The sequence below is a fragment of the Anoplolepis gracilipes genome, chromosome 9, assembly GCF_047496725.1.
Source record: "Anoplolepis gracilipes chromosome 9, ASM4749672v1, whole genome shotgun sequence".
Taxonomy (NCBI): Eukaryota; Metazoa; Arthropoda; class Insecta; order Hymenoptera; family Formicidae; genus Anoplolepis; species Anoplolepis gracilipes.
This window is the reverse complement of record NC_132978.1, coordinates 12969747-12984885: the sequence shown is the minus strand read 5'-3', so window position 1 is coordinate 12984885 and position 15139 is coordinate 12969747. Positions and strand designations below refer to the sequence as shown.

Below are 15139 nucleotides of genomic sequence, written 5' to 3'. Positions count from 1 at the left end.
ATCTACATGTTATATATTGTATGTATTTTTTTTTTTTTTTTTTTTTTTTTACAGAGACGTATGCTACAACGAGCAGCGACTTTCGAAGCTACCCGACGACAATAAAAACCTATGAAAATGATACAGTTTTATTGCCCTGCTATGTGGAAGATCAGGGTATGCCATTATTAACGATCGATTATCCTGCGTCTTTTTGTCTTCTCTCGAAATGATTGATAATACTTCTTTCCCATCTGGCACCAGAGTTTTCTCATCACAAGATGTCAAGTCGACACGTATACACACATGTACAAACAATAGGGTGAAATTACTACCACTTATAAAATTACTCGACACGTTTAAACTACAATCTCAGTCTCGCGATAACGAAACACATCGTTTTTTATCATTTTGTTTTTTTTTTTGAAAACATCGTTATTTTTATCTATACGAGCGTACAAAATCGGAATAAAGAGGAAGAATATTTCCAGTCTACTTATCACTATGTGTCTCGTCTCGCCGAAAGAGCATTATGAATGATTCGTCATGAGTCTTGTTGAAGCACTTTATATTAAAGCAAAAACATTTACTCATTATTGCACATGTTTCTATTTTTTTTTTCTTCTCTGGTACAAGCTCGGGAGCAGAAAGTACAAACTTTCTTTCTGAGGTTTGCAAACTACTTTCTTCCATCCTCGTTAGCAAGTAATAACCGTGTTACGTGTGTCGAGTTCAAATGTCAGTTTTTCCGGATGACGAGTGGGGTTTGTTGAAGCGGGTAGAAAAGCTTGTTATTTCTGCTCGTGTAGGCGCGCAAACTAGAATAAGATGGTGGCGAGAGGGGCACCTTCTGGCCGACAGTTTGGAACCAGTTTGGCCTCCCGAAAGAATTCTAATATACAAGAACGGTAGCCTGCAGGTGCTAAACGTGCAGCGGGAGGATAGCGGTGAATATGTGTGCCAGGTGATTCGGCCGTCTCCCTGGGGACACGTTACGCAAGTACACGAGATCGAAGTAATGTGTAAGTACGATTATAATAGTGGCCACAGATGTGTGTCGAGATAAGCGTCCCCTTCTCTAGAGTATGATATCCCAAAAGAATTCTTCTTCTTCTGTACGACTTGTCCCGTTGAAAGGATTCGTTTCCGTGTTTGCGAATCCATCCATCTTCCTTCAGCGTTTATTCAGAATCGTTTCTCCACTCGACTGCTTCACCCGCGTCTCTGTCCAAGCAAAGATCTCAATTTCGTACGAGTAACGTAAAGTTGTTATATATGGTAAATGTATTTGTCCTTTCTCGCTCTATTCGTTCAGATCCACCAAGCGTAAAGACTATACCGGAGTCCGGAGAGCTGGAGGTTAATCTCGGAGAGGAGGTGCACATGCAATGCAAAGCGAAGGGTGTACCGACCCCCGTCATAAGTTGGAAGATGGAGGTAAATCGATACTCTCTCCCTGGCTTATTCGATATACAATGCCAATGATATTAGACGATTCGCTTAACGTAAAGGATGAAAAATGTTTGACGGATGTCGAGGGGAAGAGAGAGAGGAAATACACCCAAAAAAAAAAAAAAAAAAAATATAGAGATGCTTCGCGCGAACAATAAGTCAATTAAAGTGGATTACATGTGTATACTCTTGTGATAAAGAGCAACGTGCATCTTTTGCTCCTTCTTCTTTTCTTCCTTCTAGGGCAAAGAAATGGCATTGCGGGATGAAAGATCAAACTTGACTTTTCTTGCTGATAACCGCAATTGTTCCGGCAGATATACCTGCGTCGCCACTAATGAAGTCAGCGATCCTGCCGTTGCGCATATAGACCTACGTATTAGATGTGAGTCATCGTGTACATTTATATCCCCATCTTTCCTTGCGCTGATCCCTTTGTAATATTGTGTTTTGCTCTCTATGCTATTCTTACTGCTACTTTTTTTTTCCCTCCCTTTATTAATTCTTAAATTTCCTATGTTTCTTCATTTCGTAATAGCAGCTTCACGATATCGTATCAAACGTGTAGGGTGAACTAGGGTATGATGCCCATACGGAAAAGATGGCCGTAGGCTGTAATTTTTTCAATAATCGCTACATAGTGCGCTGTTTTAGTCACTATCAAAGATAATCGATATTTACAATAGTTTATGCGCGTACGTTATTCGAAATAACGATATTGTGAATCTTTTTTTACTACCTGCAAAGTTTTTCATTCGTCCACTAAAAACTGTTATATCGTCGAATAATAAAATTACCGTTAAGCTATCGACGTTTGACATATTACAAAAATATGTAAGTTATTGTTATATGGCCTATAATGTTTATTTTCGTCTTTACTATTTTTTTATAAATATTATGGCCATCTTTTGCTTAAAAGTTGAGTAAGATGGCCAATGCTTATGTTGTACCATTTTGATAATATAAAATTTCTATGAAATATTTTCCTTTTAATTTCGATAATATTACGTAATTTAAGCTTCATAAGATAATATGTCAAACACTATTAAAAAATAAAAGTATGTTTTTTGCATTTGAAAAAAAACTGTGGCTATCTTACCCGAGTTTACCTTATCTACGCGATTGATTGTAACTTTATTTACAATTGAAACAATCATGTAAATTAGACACACTATCCTCGGTTATGTACATATAGCTAGGCGTAATTAAGTTAAGAAATTGCTACAGATTGCCTCTTTGATATTCCAATCAAACGCATAAGCGAGTCAATTATGTTCGTATGTACATACGTACACTTGCTACGAGTGTTTTGCAGACATTAATCGACCATCTTCGTGACCTGTATTAACAATCTACTTTTGTGATACGAAAACAAGTGTTACATGTGCGTTTCAAAAACATATTTTTAATGAAACGCGATGTTTTGATTGAATAATTAAATACTATTAGCTCGAAGCAAATGTCAAAATTAAAACATTAATTCTTGTTGACAATCTTTCGTTGATCTCTTTGAATATTCGGTATTAAACATCTATAAAAAATGAAAATTGTTGTGCAGACAAACCGGAAATCTATGTGAAGAAGCCGTGGGTGCACGCGTTTCCGGGAATACGAGTACAGCTGGATTGCACGGCGATTGCCTGGCCCGAGGCGAAGGTAAAACTAATGCCTTTCTCCAAAAGACGTCGCGACTGCCGTCTCGTTAATTAACAGTTCGAACAACGATTAATGCGACAATTTGCGCGAGTACGCGCCACGACGATTCGTAGTCGGACTTTTAATTAACTTTGCAAGCGCGAGGAACGAGTTTATATCGGAGACTTCTGGGCGTGAGGGATGTGCTGTCGCTATGTTTCCCGTGTATTTTAAAACGCTACTTTTAAATATCAATGAGAGGGTCTGCTCGGAACGTGTAAAAAAATTTCCCTAATCTAATCCCTAAGAGAATATTTTAAAGATTTTTTCATGCAACTTTCTGTAGAGCAACTTTTTCTTGTTGTACCTGTTTTCTAATGTTTTCCACTTATATGAAGAAAAAATAAAAAAAAAAAAAAAACCACTTTAGTTTCAAGTGCTAGATTTGCAAATATAAATATAATATGAAGTTGAAAGAAAAAAATGAATAAGATAAACATTTTAATTTTTTTGTCACTAAAAATTACAATGAAGAACATGTAATGCATATTCAATACTTTGTTTTTAAAACATTGAATTAATATATTTTTAAACACAATTTATTTGTCAATTACGATATAAAAGCAATTATTAAAGAGAGATTTAAAAAATTTTAAAACTTTTTTCCGAGTTCCAATAAATTCCATGAAAATTTCCTGATAATATTCCATGTCTTTTCAGGGAGTAGATACTCTGGAATTAGAATAAAATAGATGAGCCCGCGAAAGGAATTTATTTCTGCGAAAATAAGTAGATGATTCGCCTCCCTTGCGCAAGGCCAATGAAAAATTCTATCCGCGCGATTAGTCGTCTCGGTCGAATAATCTCGGCACCCTCATTAACCCCTAAACTACTTTGAGAGATAAAAAGGGAGCCCCGCGATACAGGTCCTGCGCATATCGTAAAAATAAATTCCGTGCTCCGAAAACAAGGACTCTTATTAAAATCTTTGTTATATATACGATTAAAATTCTGTCTCTCTCTCTCTCTCTCTCATATCATTTGATAACGGAGGGAACGATGTATGATACGATGACAACTTTGGCGATTGGATCTCGCCGTTCAATATAAATACAAAATATTTTTCTGTCGTACGCCCTGGGAATCGTTTTTTAGATTTCAACGAGTTCTTCACGCTCAGTAACTAAATGAAACCGCCCCGCCTGCCAAGCAATTTCTCACCGTGATCCCTTAAAGCCAGTCGCACGTGACAAATCGATTCGTGGGGGACGTGACTTACGGCACTCTTTTTTTATTTTTTCGCAAAAAGAAAAAAGAGAACAAACCAGAAGAATTATATTATCGCTTTCGACAGTTAATCTGGCGAGTTCATCGGTTATCTTTTTAAAACAATAATTACATATAATAAATATTAATGTTATATATTATAAACTACAGGAATTTTCACATATATTCCATCATTTTTCTTATTAATCTTAATTTTTTTCTTTAGGTTGATTGGTATTTCAAAAACGAAACATTGACATACACATCGCGAATAGTGAGACATGACTCTGGGAACGATCATAGTCTGGTGATAAGGAATGTAAAGATAAGTGATTACGGTTCCTATGTCTGCAGAGGATCAAATTCTCTAGGAATCACTGAAAAAATGATTGAACTATCGGAGATCGCAAATCCGGCAATCTTCAAGAAAGAGTCGCGCAGCACGTCCAAGACATCGTATAACTTCATCTGGGAGGTCGACAGTTACAGTCCCATCATCGAATATCAGTTTTGGTTTCGTAAATATAAGGTGATACAATTTTGTTTTAAAAATAGTTTGAAATCATGAATTAATAATAATAGTCCTTCGCGAGGAAATCTCGAGAAAGTCAGCGTAAGATAAATGGAGGAGAAATCTCGTCTCGTCTCGTCTCGTCTCTCCTCGAAATAAGGCGACATGGGATCCATTTCGTGGATTCGTGAGTTACTCACGTTACGATTCTGATGGCTACCGTACATGCAAGGGGCGGTCGTGGAGAAATATTGAATAAAAGGCAACGTCTTGCGATAGCGTTATTTTATTACAATCTTCCATCACGTAACAATATTGATTGTGAAATCTGTATAATTTCTTATTTTAATTATAATCTTGTGATAAGATGGGCAAAAAATAATGAGCAAAGAGAAAAAAATGCAAAATAATGTTGGAAAATTATTAAGACACAAAAAATATTGGTTGTTTTATTATGACGAGCGAAGGGAAGATAATTCTCTTTTATAGTTAAAAAATCCTTTTTTAAAAATGACTCCATGCTATATCAGTTTGAAGTAACAAAGTATTTGACAGGTTTTCACGTTACGTATCTTCGATGTTACGTTTTCTTGAAAGCAACCCAATTTCCCACAGCAACCAGGCGTTATATAACTATTTTTATGTTCTCGCAGAGAGATGCTAACGGCAAATGGCACAGATTGTATATACCCGGTGACAACAACGCTGCCAGCCCAGTGCACGTTCATTCCTTCAATCTGACAGGCTTGGACACGGCGACCCATTACGAGGCAGTAGTTTTGTCCAGAACTCGCTACGGATGGAGCCATCCCTCAGCAATACTGCGCTTCCACACCGAAGGAGCTTGTGAGTAATAAAGATAAGTTGCTTCTTCTGTCATATTTTCGGCCATGATGCACCGATCGTGATAAGAAGAAACTCGGATCGCACGTAAAAATATATCGCGTCTTATTTTATAGCTATCGATTCCAGCGAAAATTCCCAGACTGATGATGATGATGAGCAAAACAGGATAACGGGTGAATATAACGATTTACCTTAAATTTTTCTTACTTGGCGTTAAAACTACTTGTTTCTTAAGATGACAATAAAAAAAGAAATCTTAGGAGAAATAAAAGTTATAGTTGTACAATTGATATTTGCTTATAGGTATACAACTTGCTTCCATGTCACAGCATTATCCTTTGGCAACGGATGTAAATGGATCAATGTATCATCGAGTGAAAACATTATCGTTGATGCTAAGTATGCTGTGTACTTTAATTATAACACTTGACAGCAGATTTTAAATGTTTGTACAAAATGCGAAAAAAATATAAAACAGATTGTTGTAATTTATATAATTATTTGTGTAAATTGTCATTATCAGTCACGCATGCTAATCGCATCATCGAGTCTTTTTCATTAACAAAAAATATTCCTGCACCCTTCATACGCATATAGTTACTGTGAGTTTACTCTAAAAAATAATGTAATGTAAAAATTTGACATATAAATTTTTATCTTCTTTTTTAATAATTTATGTAATTAAAGTAATTAAATCCAAAAATATTAATAGGATTTTAAGCAATTTTTATAAACAAGGTGAATTCGTCAATAAATTCTACTATATATCTCGGGACAGAATCTATAATACTTTTTTACCATTTGAAGACCAAGTCGTACCGTCAGTTGAATCAGTTGGAAGAACTTTACCTTGTGCAGAATTTGTCCCGGTGAGCGCCATAAAAAGAAATTTAAATCTGCATTATCAATTAATTTTTTTTCGTATTTTTTATTTTCTATCACATCTCTTCCAGTCTGTTTCAATTTCGTGTGCGGAAATATTGGAAATGTAATGGGTTTTATTAACAGGACATAGCGAGGAGTCATAATGAAATGAATTTAATTTAAATGTTATACAGTCTGTGAGAAAAAGAAGTATAATAATTTCATCCTTACTGCTTGACTGGTTGTAAATTGTTTTGTATTCTTGTACAATTATCTTATAATTATATAATAATAGTATAATATTAATATTATATCAGACAGATTCACACAACATCCGCGGTATGAATGGGGATGTCCCCTTGTTTATCCTTCTTTTCTCATTCCTGTTCATTTTTGCTATTAATAATGCTTACATTCCCCTGGTGACTAACATATGTAGCGCAAAATACTTGATAATCGGTCTCCTTTAAAAGTGAAAAATGTGTAAAAATGTGAACCCTCGATGCAACGACAGTATAGAGCATTACTGTTTTTCTTTTTTTTTCCTTTTTTTCTTTTTGTCTGTTCTGGGAAGTTAATTCACAATGTATCGTATTCCACTTGATTTTCTTTCTCTTATTTCATAATAGATTTTGCGATTTATTGGAATACTCCTAATTCCTGTCGGTAGCTCGAAGTTTCTCCTCAACAGCCTCTTCGGAGGCCTCCGATAGATCCGTCGCTTGTATGTACTTTTGCACGCCCACCAATGACTTTTTCAAAGCATCGAAGGAACTCGAATACAACATCTTCTTCTTAACCTTGGCCGTGTCGGGACACCACGACATTAAGAACAATTTCTGTTTCTTGGATGCCTGTAAAGGAAGAATAATGCAAAATAATATATTTCTAAAAACATTTTTTCGGCTGTCAAAGATTATTAGTATGCAAAATGAATCAGGAAACGTAGTGTACAAATGAAAATGATTCTTCCTTTGCAAAATTAAATAAAAAATCGAATAAAATCTTTTCGCGCAAAGCTTCATTTCCAAGAGAATTGAAATTTGGAAAAGATAACACATTTTAAGCTTGAGAATGATTCCTTCCTCCAATTCTTAAAAATATATATTGTAGAGAATAAAATACATTTAAAAAAATGATAATGTAATTACCTCAGAAGTACCCTGACATTGATGAGTATATTCAAAATCGAACAAGCCATAACGGCACTCCCCGCTGCCACCCTTCTGCAGATCCTCGAGGAAGGCGTCGTAAGCCGCGTCGCGAGGTCCGATGACTTCGACATCTATCTGCCTTTCGTCTTTGATGAAGAAGATCACATATCGGTGTTTTTTGTCTTTCTTTATCTCTTCGTACGTTGTCTTGCAAACGTCTGCGACTGTTACTCCAGATGCCTAGTAAAACATTGACGGATATAAATTACTGGGTGCTGAGAATGAAAAACGAGATGAATGATTACGCTGAATTATTAGTTGATCCATTCTTATTTTATATAAATTTATTTTACATTAATGTAAAATAATAATTGATTTAAAGAAAAATCTAATATCTTATTCCAGTTTATATCACGAAACAGGCTGAATGTATAATGATAGATTTATTGTTCGACGAATTTCGTGGCAAACGACGTTGTATGAAAAGTTGCATAAATTTTTTAGCAACTTTCGACTGATTTTATTGAGCGACGGTTACCCAGATTCTGATTGACAGCAAGACATTTTACGTCCATCGATACAATGTGCCGGCATTAAGCGTTACCCTGTCAGTCGGGCCGTTTAAGCTTATTTCGCGAGTACAAAATACGCGCGTGTGGGGGACACTCGCTACCAAAATAAATTCTTCCCACGCGCGAATCGCAATGCTAAAAGAGATCTAGCGATCCACTTCTAAAGTTATCCCCTGGCTCTCGGGCACGTGTCGCGCGCTACGAACTTTTAGCCGATCATCTTTCCTTTTCGCGCCGTGGAAATTGATGAAATACGATCGGTAATGAGAAATGTCTTCGACGGAACGAAGATACTTTTATCATTCTTCAAATCTTGTATAAAAAATTTTCAATTTTAAAAACGTTATTTTATTTAAAAAATATATAATTTATTTTTATTTTATTTAAAAATTATAAAATTATATATATTATTTATCCTGAGCACTTTTTTAATTTGATCTCAGTACAGATTACTTTTGCAGATGCGTGAAGGTGAAATTTTCAAAGGATTACGTCGCTTGGACTATCACGTCACGTATGTGGATGATACCTACATTTTCTGAAGAATTTGTCTATAGATGAATAAACTTTACTATTATTAATTAAAAATAAAGATTCTTAAAAGTTATACTCAAACGCAAGATTTCCTGGCTGATTTAATTGTCAAGTGATATTTTTGGTTTTGTGAAAAATACATAATCGATACTAATATTAATCTATCATCGCTCGTTCTACACGATTAAAGATAAAATTCGAATCAGTTTCGAAGGGTCCCACGTTAAACGCGACAGTTGGAGAGCGGCCAACGAACGCAGAGGATGCAACTTCTGGGTCGATATCCTAACGGGGCGGCGACAAGGGATGCCGGTTTAAGGGATGAGGGGGCAACTCCCTGTTCTGGGGCGTGTTGTACCCTTCTCGAACACAAGCCGCGTACAAGGTCACGGAAGATGATTCATAAGCAAGGCCCTAGTTGAAGGGATTTGATCTAATGTCTCGAAGAATGAATCTACATCGTTGCAGCTGTACTTTCTGCAGTACTTTGAGAAAATAATGCATAGGAAAATGTTTAGATTTACGAGAGAGTGAACGAAAATATTTAACTATAAAAATTAACAAAAAAAAAAAAAAAAAATATCTCTCGCCGATTAAATTTTAACGTCGCGCATCATTTCAAGGAACGACGCGATAAATACTACAGTCTTTCCGTGAAAGACCGTCATAAAGGCGAAAGAAGTTAATTAACCGACTGCCGGACGTAAAAGACGTCAGTGAACTTCGAGAGTCGCTAGCCTGCAAGAAAATAACCGACCTCCTTACAGGCTCATTGAATTTTTCCCTCTCTCTTTCTTCACTTTACGACAGACTGCTCTCCGCGCTACTGTGTGCATCGCTTTTCTTTCTAGTTCACTGTCATCTTCGAGGCGCGGCAAGGAACGAGGGGACACTCAAGGGGAGTTAGCAGATCGGAAAAAGGGGACAGTTTTGAAAAGAGAGCCCGGGGTTCTTCTCTTCGTTTCCGAGGATGCGCGAATAAGTATAAAAGTAGAGAAAGAGAGAGACGATTAAAATAAAATCCCCAAAATTAAAAGGAATTCATTAAATATTAATGAAACAAATTTAAATATTTATCACAAGTTGTTATCTTGTACACAAGTACTTATGTACATTTTAATATTATACATTTCTTCGTCAAGCTTTTTGCAAAACGTGCAATTTAACACTCACACATTTACATTTATTTCAGAAAATGCAGAACATTATTATTATTATTATTATTATTATTATTATTATTATTATTATTATTGTCAAAAGCACGTGTCCGCCGCAAGAGTCCGATATAAATAAAGTTTCCAACGTTTATTCCGATGAATCGCGTAGTGATTCGAAAAATAGATCCTTCCTTGACATTACCACGTTACGCGACGTGCCATAGCGTCATCGTTTTGCGAACATGTACATTCTTACGTAGGAGGATCGTTGGCAAAAGAATGCATATTTGCGAGAGGGTTAAGGTCGTGCTTAATCGCACGGATGGGGGATCGCATGGTCGTAACGGTGATCCGATAGCGCGCGCGTCTCCTCTGCAGTACGCGAGTCATGGTTTTATTTATACACCGTGTGAGTCGCAAGTGGTTTTGATAAAGGAACGTGACCATCGCTGTATTTATGCGTGATATTGCGGCTTTTCGCAATAATAAAGTGCATGTTCCATTGTCATCGGTCGCTTCGTTATTTTTCCATTTCGCGCTCACTCTTTCTCTTTTTCTCTCTCGTTACATCAGTCACAGTTCATAGATTTGATTTTACAAGAAAATACGCGAAAGAACAGCTCAATCTGTCATAAATATTTTAATAATATAATAACAAAACAGCAGTATTCATGGGTACTGACAAAGGATAATTTTCAAAACGCAAACTTTAAATGTTGTAAATAATAAATATAAATAATATTATTTAATATAGTAATAAAAAATATAATATAAATATTATTTAATAATAAGGAAATTAATTTTTGTTAAATATTACAACAGTCTTATTCTCTTATCAAATGGAATTCTTGTCGAATCATTTTCTTTGTTATGTAGTATATTCTAATATATTAATTCGTATTACATAAAATTAGTTCGATAAAATCAAAATTTGATTCGCTTCATGCTCTTGTGATATCTTTCGTAGATCGCGATGCGATTAAGATAGATTATAGTAATATAAGACGATAAAATAGAATATGGTGTTAGGATAATAGAAATTGATATCTGCAAGAATATCTCCCTCCTTCCCTCCCTCCATATATCTGTGTGTACATTCATCTCAGATGCAACAAATGTAACATGATGCAACCGAGAACAGATTTAATCTCTTACCGATAATGGAAATTGATATTATCTTGTCACCGTAAATTTTTGCAATATAAACTTTGAGGAAAATAAATAATCAAAATGCGTGAGGTGTGGACTGGAGTTTGTGGGACAGAAACAAATAAATTCGAATATAAATAAAATAGTCGGAAACGAGACGTGATTTAAAGCGTTGACTGAAATAAATACGCGACACTTTCTTTTTTTTTTTTTTTTCTTTTTTTTTTTACGTGAATAAAAATGACAGATTTCGATAGCGATTACAGTTCTACAAACAATTTGTCAAATCACCTCGAAATTTTCTCACTCGAATTTTATTATCTAAAAAAAAAATCTAGAGCAACGCATAACTAAAATCTTTTTCTTCAAAAAAGTGCATGTACAAAAAATTAATTTAAATAAATTTATACGAGAGAAACTTTACTTTCAAATGCATTCTTTAAAAAAAGAAAAAAAAAGTTCAAACCGGAATTTATGTATAATGCTTTTACAATTGAACGTAGAACCCAAGTAGCGACGCTGGTAGCTGAGGGGAAGTATCTACAGTTCTCTCTCTCTCTCTCTCTCTCTCTCTCTCTCTCTCTCTCTTTCTCTCTGTACAGTAGTCACTCGTCGAATGGCGTCTAGTGAGTGTTTGTCAAAATGAACGTGCAGTTCACGTTTCTGTTGCGCAATGCATATTATTCGCTTTTTGGTAAAGACACTTTGACAAAAATTCAAGTGTACTTACTAGAAATATTTCGAGAAAAGACAACAATTATATATTTATATAGAAAAACAAATTCAATTATTCTCATAATTCATCTGGAAATAAATTTACTATTTTTTTTTAATAAAAAAAATTGCTTAAATTTAAGTTAATCTCGTAATACAGCACCATGTGATAAATATTAATCCGAGATTGGCGTACAGGCGATATCCTCGACCTAACCAGACGCACAGTCATGCAGCTTTTTTCGTAATAATACAAAGATAATAAAAAGAGAGAAGAGCAGATAAATATATATTATCGCTTCAATTGTCTGTGTGTATCAGAGTATTGTAAACGACGTTAACGATTATAGTTATGACGAATCGAATTGTTAGCATTCTTCCGCAGCAAGTCATTACCTTTTATGTCATGTTATTGAGACAATCTTGGTCGCGACGTTTGAAAAAAAAAAAAAAAAAAAAAATCTTGAAATATTTTTGATAAACAGAGACTTGGACGTATACATCAACTTCTATTGCACCGGAATAAATTGTAATTTGAGCAATAAAAATCTCCCGGTAAAAGACAGATGGATTAAAAGGAGACGGAGCCGAATCGCGCGTTAATTTTATAATCGATATTTATAAAAACGGCCTCAAGTTTCCATCGCGCTCTCACGATAACGCAAATATATAACGATCATGGCGTAAGGTACGTACTTATCTCTCCATAGCCACGTATTGAGAGATTGAACTCGTCGAAATTACACCGATTACGATCGAGCGCACCGCTCGGAAAGGCAAAGGAAGAGGAGAGGCGACAGAGACGGCGATCGAAAAAGAGAGAGAGAGAGAGAAAGAGCGAAATACTATACGAATATATAGCGAGAAAGACGGAGAAGACGAGCGAGTCGTCGCGTAGGTACGTATCCACGTACAAAAGCGCGATCTCACGCCGATGACGCTGGTCGCGAGGAATCGCCTCGAGTCGTCGAGTCGCGGTCGGCATGCCGACCGTGTGGAAGTGAATCATACGCTTCCTGGAAACGACGGCAGGATCCGTCGTCGCGGAATCCGTCCGCGCGCGGTGGAAGAGGAAGAGCGGAGCGGAGAGAGGAGAGAAGAGGGGAAGGGAGGGGAGGGGGACGAGGAGAGAAGAGGAATACGCGAAACGCCACGACGATGCGAAATTCATCCGGTCGCTGTTGCCGAGAAAGTGAGGCGTATCCGGCGAGACTCCGGCTTGCCGGACCTCGAGGGCTTGGAGGCCCCAGAAATGGCCGACCGACCGGCGCGTCTGCTGCGGCCATAACCACAAAAAAAGTCGCCGTGTGCCGGACGATCGGCCTCGCCCGAATTCGCGTCGCTGTTGGCGTTTACGCGACGTGCTCGCTCGCTCGCTCGCTCGTTCGTTCGCTCTTTCTCTTTCTCTCTCACTTACTCGATCCTCTCTCGATAGTCTTAATATCGCGACGGCGCGGCCGGCTGATATTTACCATTTTCCGTAGGAAGCCGTGTAGCCGGTGGGCAGAGTCACGTGAACGGGCACTCTTTAACCAACACTTTCCCGAAGTATCTCGGCCGTGGTGGAACTGGATAGCGGCGCGGTGTCCAGTCGAAGGGGTCGCGCGGCTGGCGGCTGGCTCACGGGCGAACGGGAAGGGAGGCTCCTCTCTCGCGACCAGCCGGCTCTTTCCTCTCCGCGAATCCTGTATCCCTACGCCTGCGCGCGCAGCGCCGCCGTGGCCGGCGTCGCTGATTGGTCCGCGTCGAGTGCCCGCGCCCCGTCAAGCGCCGTCAAAAACTCGCGGTTGCGTACACGCGTTTTACTTGATAATAAGCAACGAAAAAAATCGCGCGAATCTTTGCCGTCTTTTCGAAATCACGCGAATACGCGCCGGCCGATTTCGCGGCACGTGGACGAATAAATTAAACGAGAGCGGCTCGCGCGTTACACGCGAGATTAATCGCGACCCGATCGTGCACGTCGGCTCGTCTACGATACGAACAAGGAGATCGCGACGAATATAATGGGAATCGATCGACAGCCGGCGCCGCGGACCGGTCGCCGCATCGTACCCTCTATCTTGTACGCGAAATCGATTCGCGGGAATCGCGTGGAGGAGGTTTCGGGAGGAATTAGTCATTGACGCGAGACGTGCCAGTCGCGCGGCCCAATCGCCGTTAGGGACGTAGGGAAATTGCCTTATATGGGCAGCGGCGTGCCAACGATCTGTCACGCGCATACGCGTCGCGAGTCGCGACTGCGCGCCGAGTCCGCCCGAGATGTTCCGAAACGCGTCTCGATTGGCCGGTGGCCGGTAAAGCAGGACCAAGGACGTATCGAGACACTCTTGGCCCCTGGCGAATATGAAATTTCGGCACCTTTATTTAAACGTTTCAAGTAGATCGCGCGCGAAACTGACGAGAAATATCGAGATGTAGAATTTTCTATGTCAAATACAATAGCATATTTACTATGAATCAATGTAATAACTAATACAAGAAATAAAAAATACAAGTCCACATACACACACGCGTACGCACGCAAAGAGAGTTTTACATGTTTATATTTTTCTTAATACTGTTATATATATTATACAACGATCATTATCTTTGTACATATAAGAGTGACATTATACACGTTTTCTGTAAAAAAAAAAAAAAAAAAAAAAAAAAAAAACCAATGTTTTCTAGGCAAACATAATGCATCTTTTTATAATTTCAACGATGCAATATTGCCAGTACTTGCAAACTATATTATGCTTCTTTGATAAAACGTACAATAATAAAAGAAACACAATTAAATGTAATATAAAGTCTACATTACCTTAGATTATTACAATAATAATATACTGATTAATAAGCTATTAATACACACTGCAAATATTGCATCCTAGTCATATTTATCCCTGGCATATTACTCAAAATATAATACCTATGTAAAAGCTTAATTTATCTTACAATTTCAATTTATATTCCTTATCACTTATTTGAGTATTACAAACATTACGCCTATCATCTCTGCATTCAATACTCTATATATATCGCATTGCTTTGTAAATATTTCATACAAACAATATATTACACAAATATGTAGATTATTTTTACAATCACAAAACGTTCAGCATGATTACATTCTTTAAGATGACTGTTCTTAATCAGAAAAATATTAACTTGTCAAACAAATAAAAACTGTGTGTTTGTCTTTGTAAAATTTCTCATCTTAAATACAGAACATTCCTAAATATATGTACAATTTCGAAAAATAAAACGCGTAATAGAAAAAACAAAATTTCTCTTATTTCGTAAATTACAATATATAATTTC

At 37.2% G+C, this 15139-nt stretch overlaps 2 protein-coding genes across 4 annotated transcripts in view; one reads left to right on the top strand and one right to left on the bottom strand.

Annotated features, from left to right (window-relative positions):
- LOC140669673 (limbic system-associated membrane protein) overlaps window positions 1-7272 on the top strand; it is a 40565-nt gene extending 33293 nt beyond the window's left edge. For 2 of the 3 annotated variants that reach the window (XM_072899706.1, XM_072899705.1), the window contains 9 exons: window positions 55-287; window positions 789-1001; window positions 1295-1416; window positions 1675-1816; window positions 2990-3087; window positions 4559-4861; window positions 5497-5689; window positions 5803-5862; window positions 5993-7272. In XM_072899706.1, coding sequence (XP_072755807.1) covers window positions 209-287; window positions 789-1001; window positions 1295-1416; window positions 1675-1816; window positions 2990-3087; window positions 4559-4861; window positions 5497-5689; window positions 5803-5862; window positions 5993-6132 — 1350 coding nt within the window. In that variant the 5' untranslated portion in view covers window positions 55-208 and the 3' untranslated portion in view covers window positions 6133-7272. The remainder of the gene's footprint in view (window positions 1-54; window positions 288-788; window positions 1002-1294; window positions 1417-1674; window positions 1817-2989; window positions 3088-4558; window positions 4862-5496; window positions 5690-5802; window positions 5863-5992) is intronic. The other variant, XM_072899704.1, reaches the window with a different exon arrangement.
- Window positions 6709-13630, bottom strand: Tsr (Cofilin/actin-depolymerizing factor homolog tsr). Its single transcript, XM_072899713.1, has 3 exons — window positions 13306-13630; window positions 7705-7947; window positions 6709-7407 (listed from the first exon to the last, which is right to left on the bottom strand). Exons 1-3 carry the CDS (start codon window positions 13306-13308, stop codon window positions 7207-7209), a joined length of 447 nt encoding a protein of 148 aa, XP_072755814.1. The 5' UTR covers window positions 13309-13630; the 3' UTR covers window positions 6709-7206.
- Between the last annotated feature and the right edge of the window lie 1509 nt (window positions 13631-15139).

Excerpts from the sequence above, each read along its gene's own strand:
- Tsr (XM_072899713.1), bottom strand. Across the intron at positions 7,408-7,704 it reads AATGTCAGGGTACTTCTGAG|GCATCCAAGAAACAGAAATT; the intron begins GTAATTACATTA and ends CTTCCTTTACAG.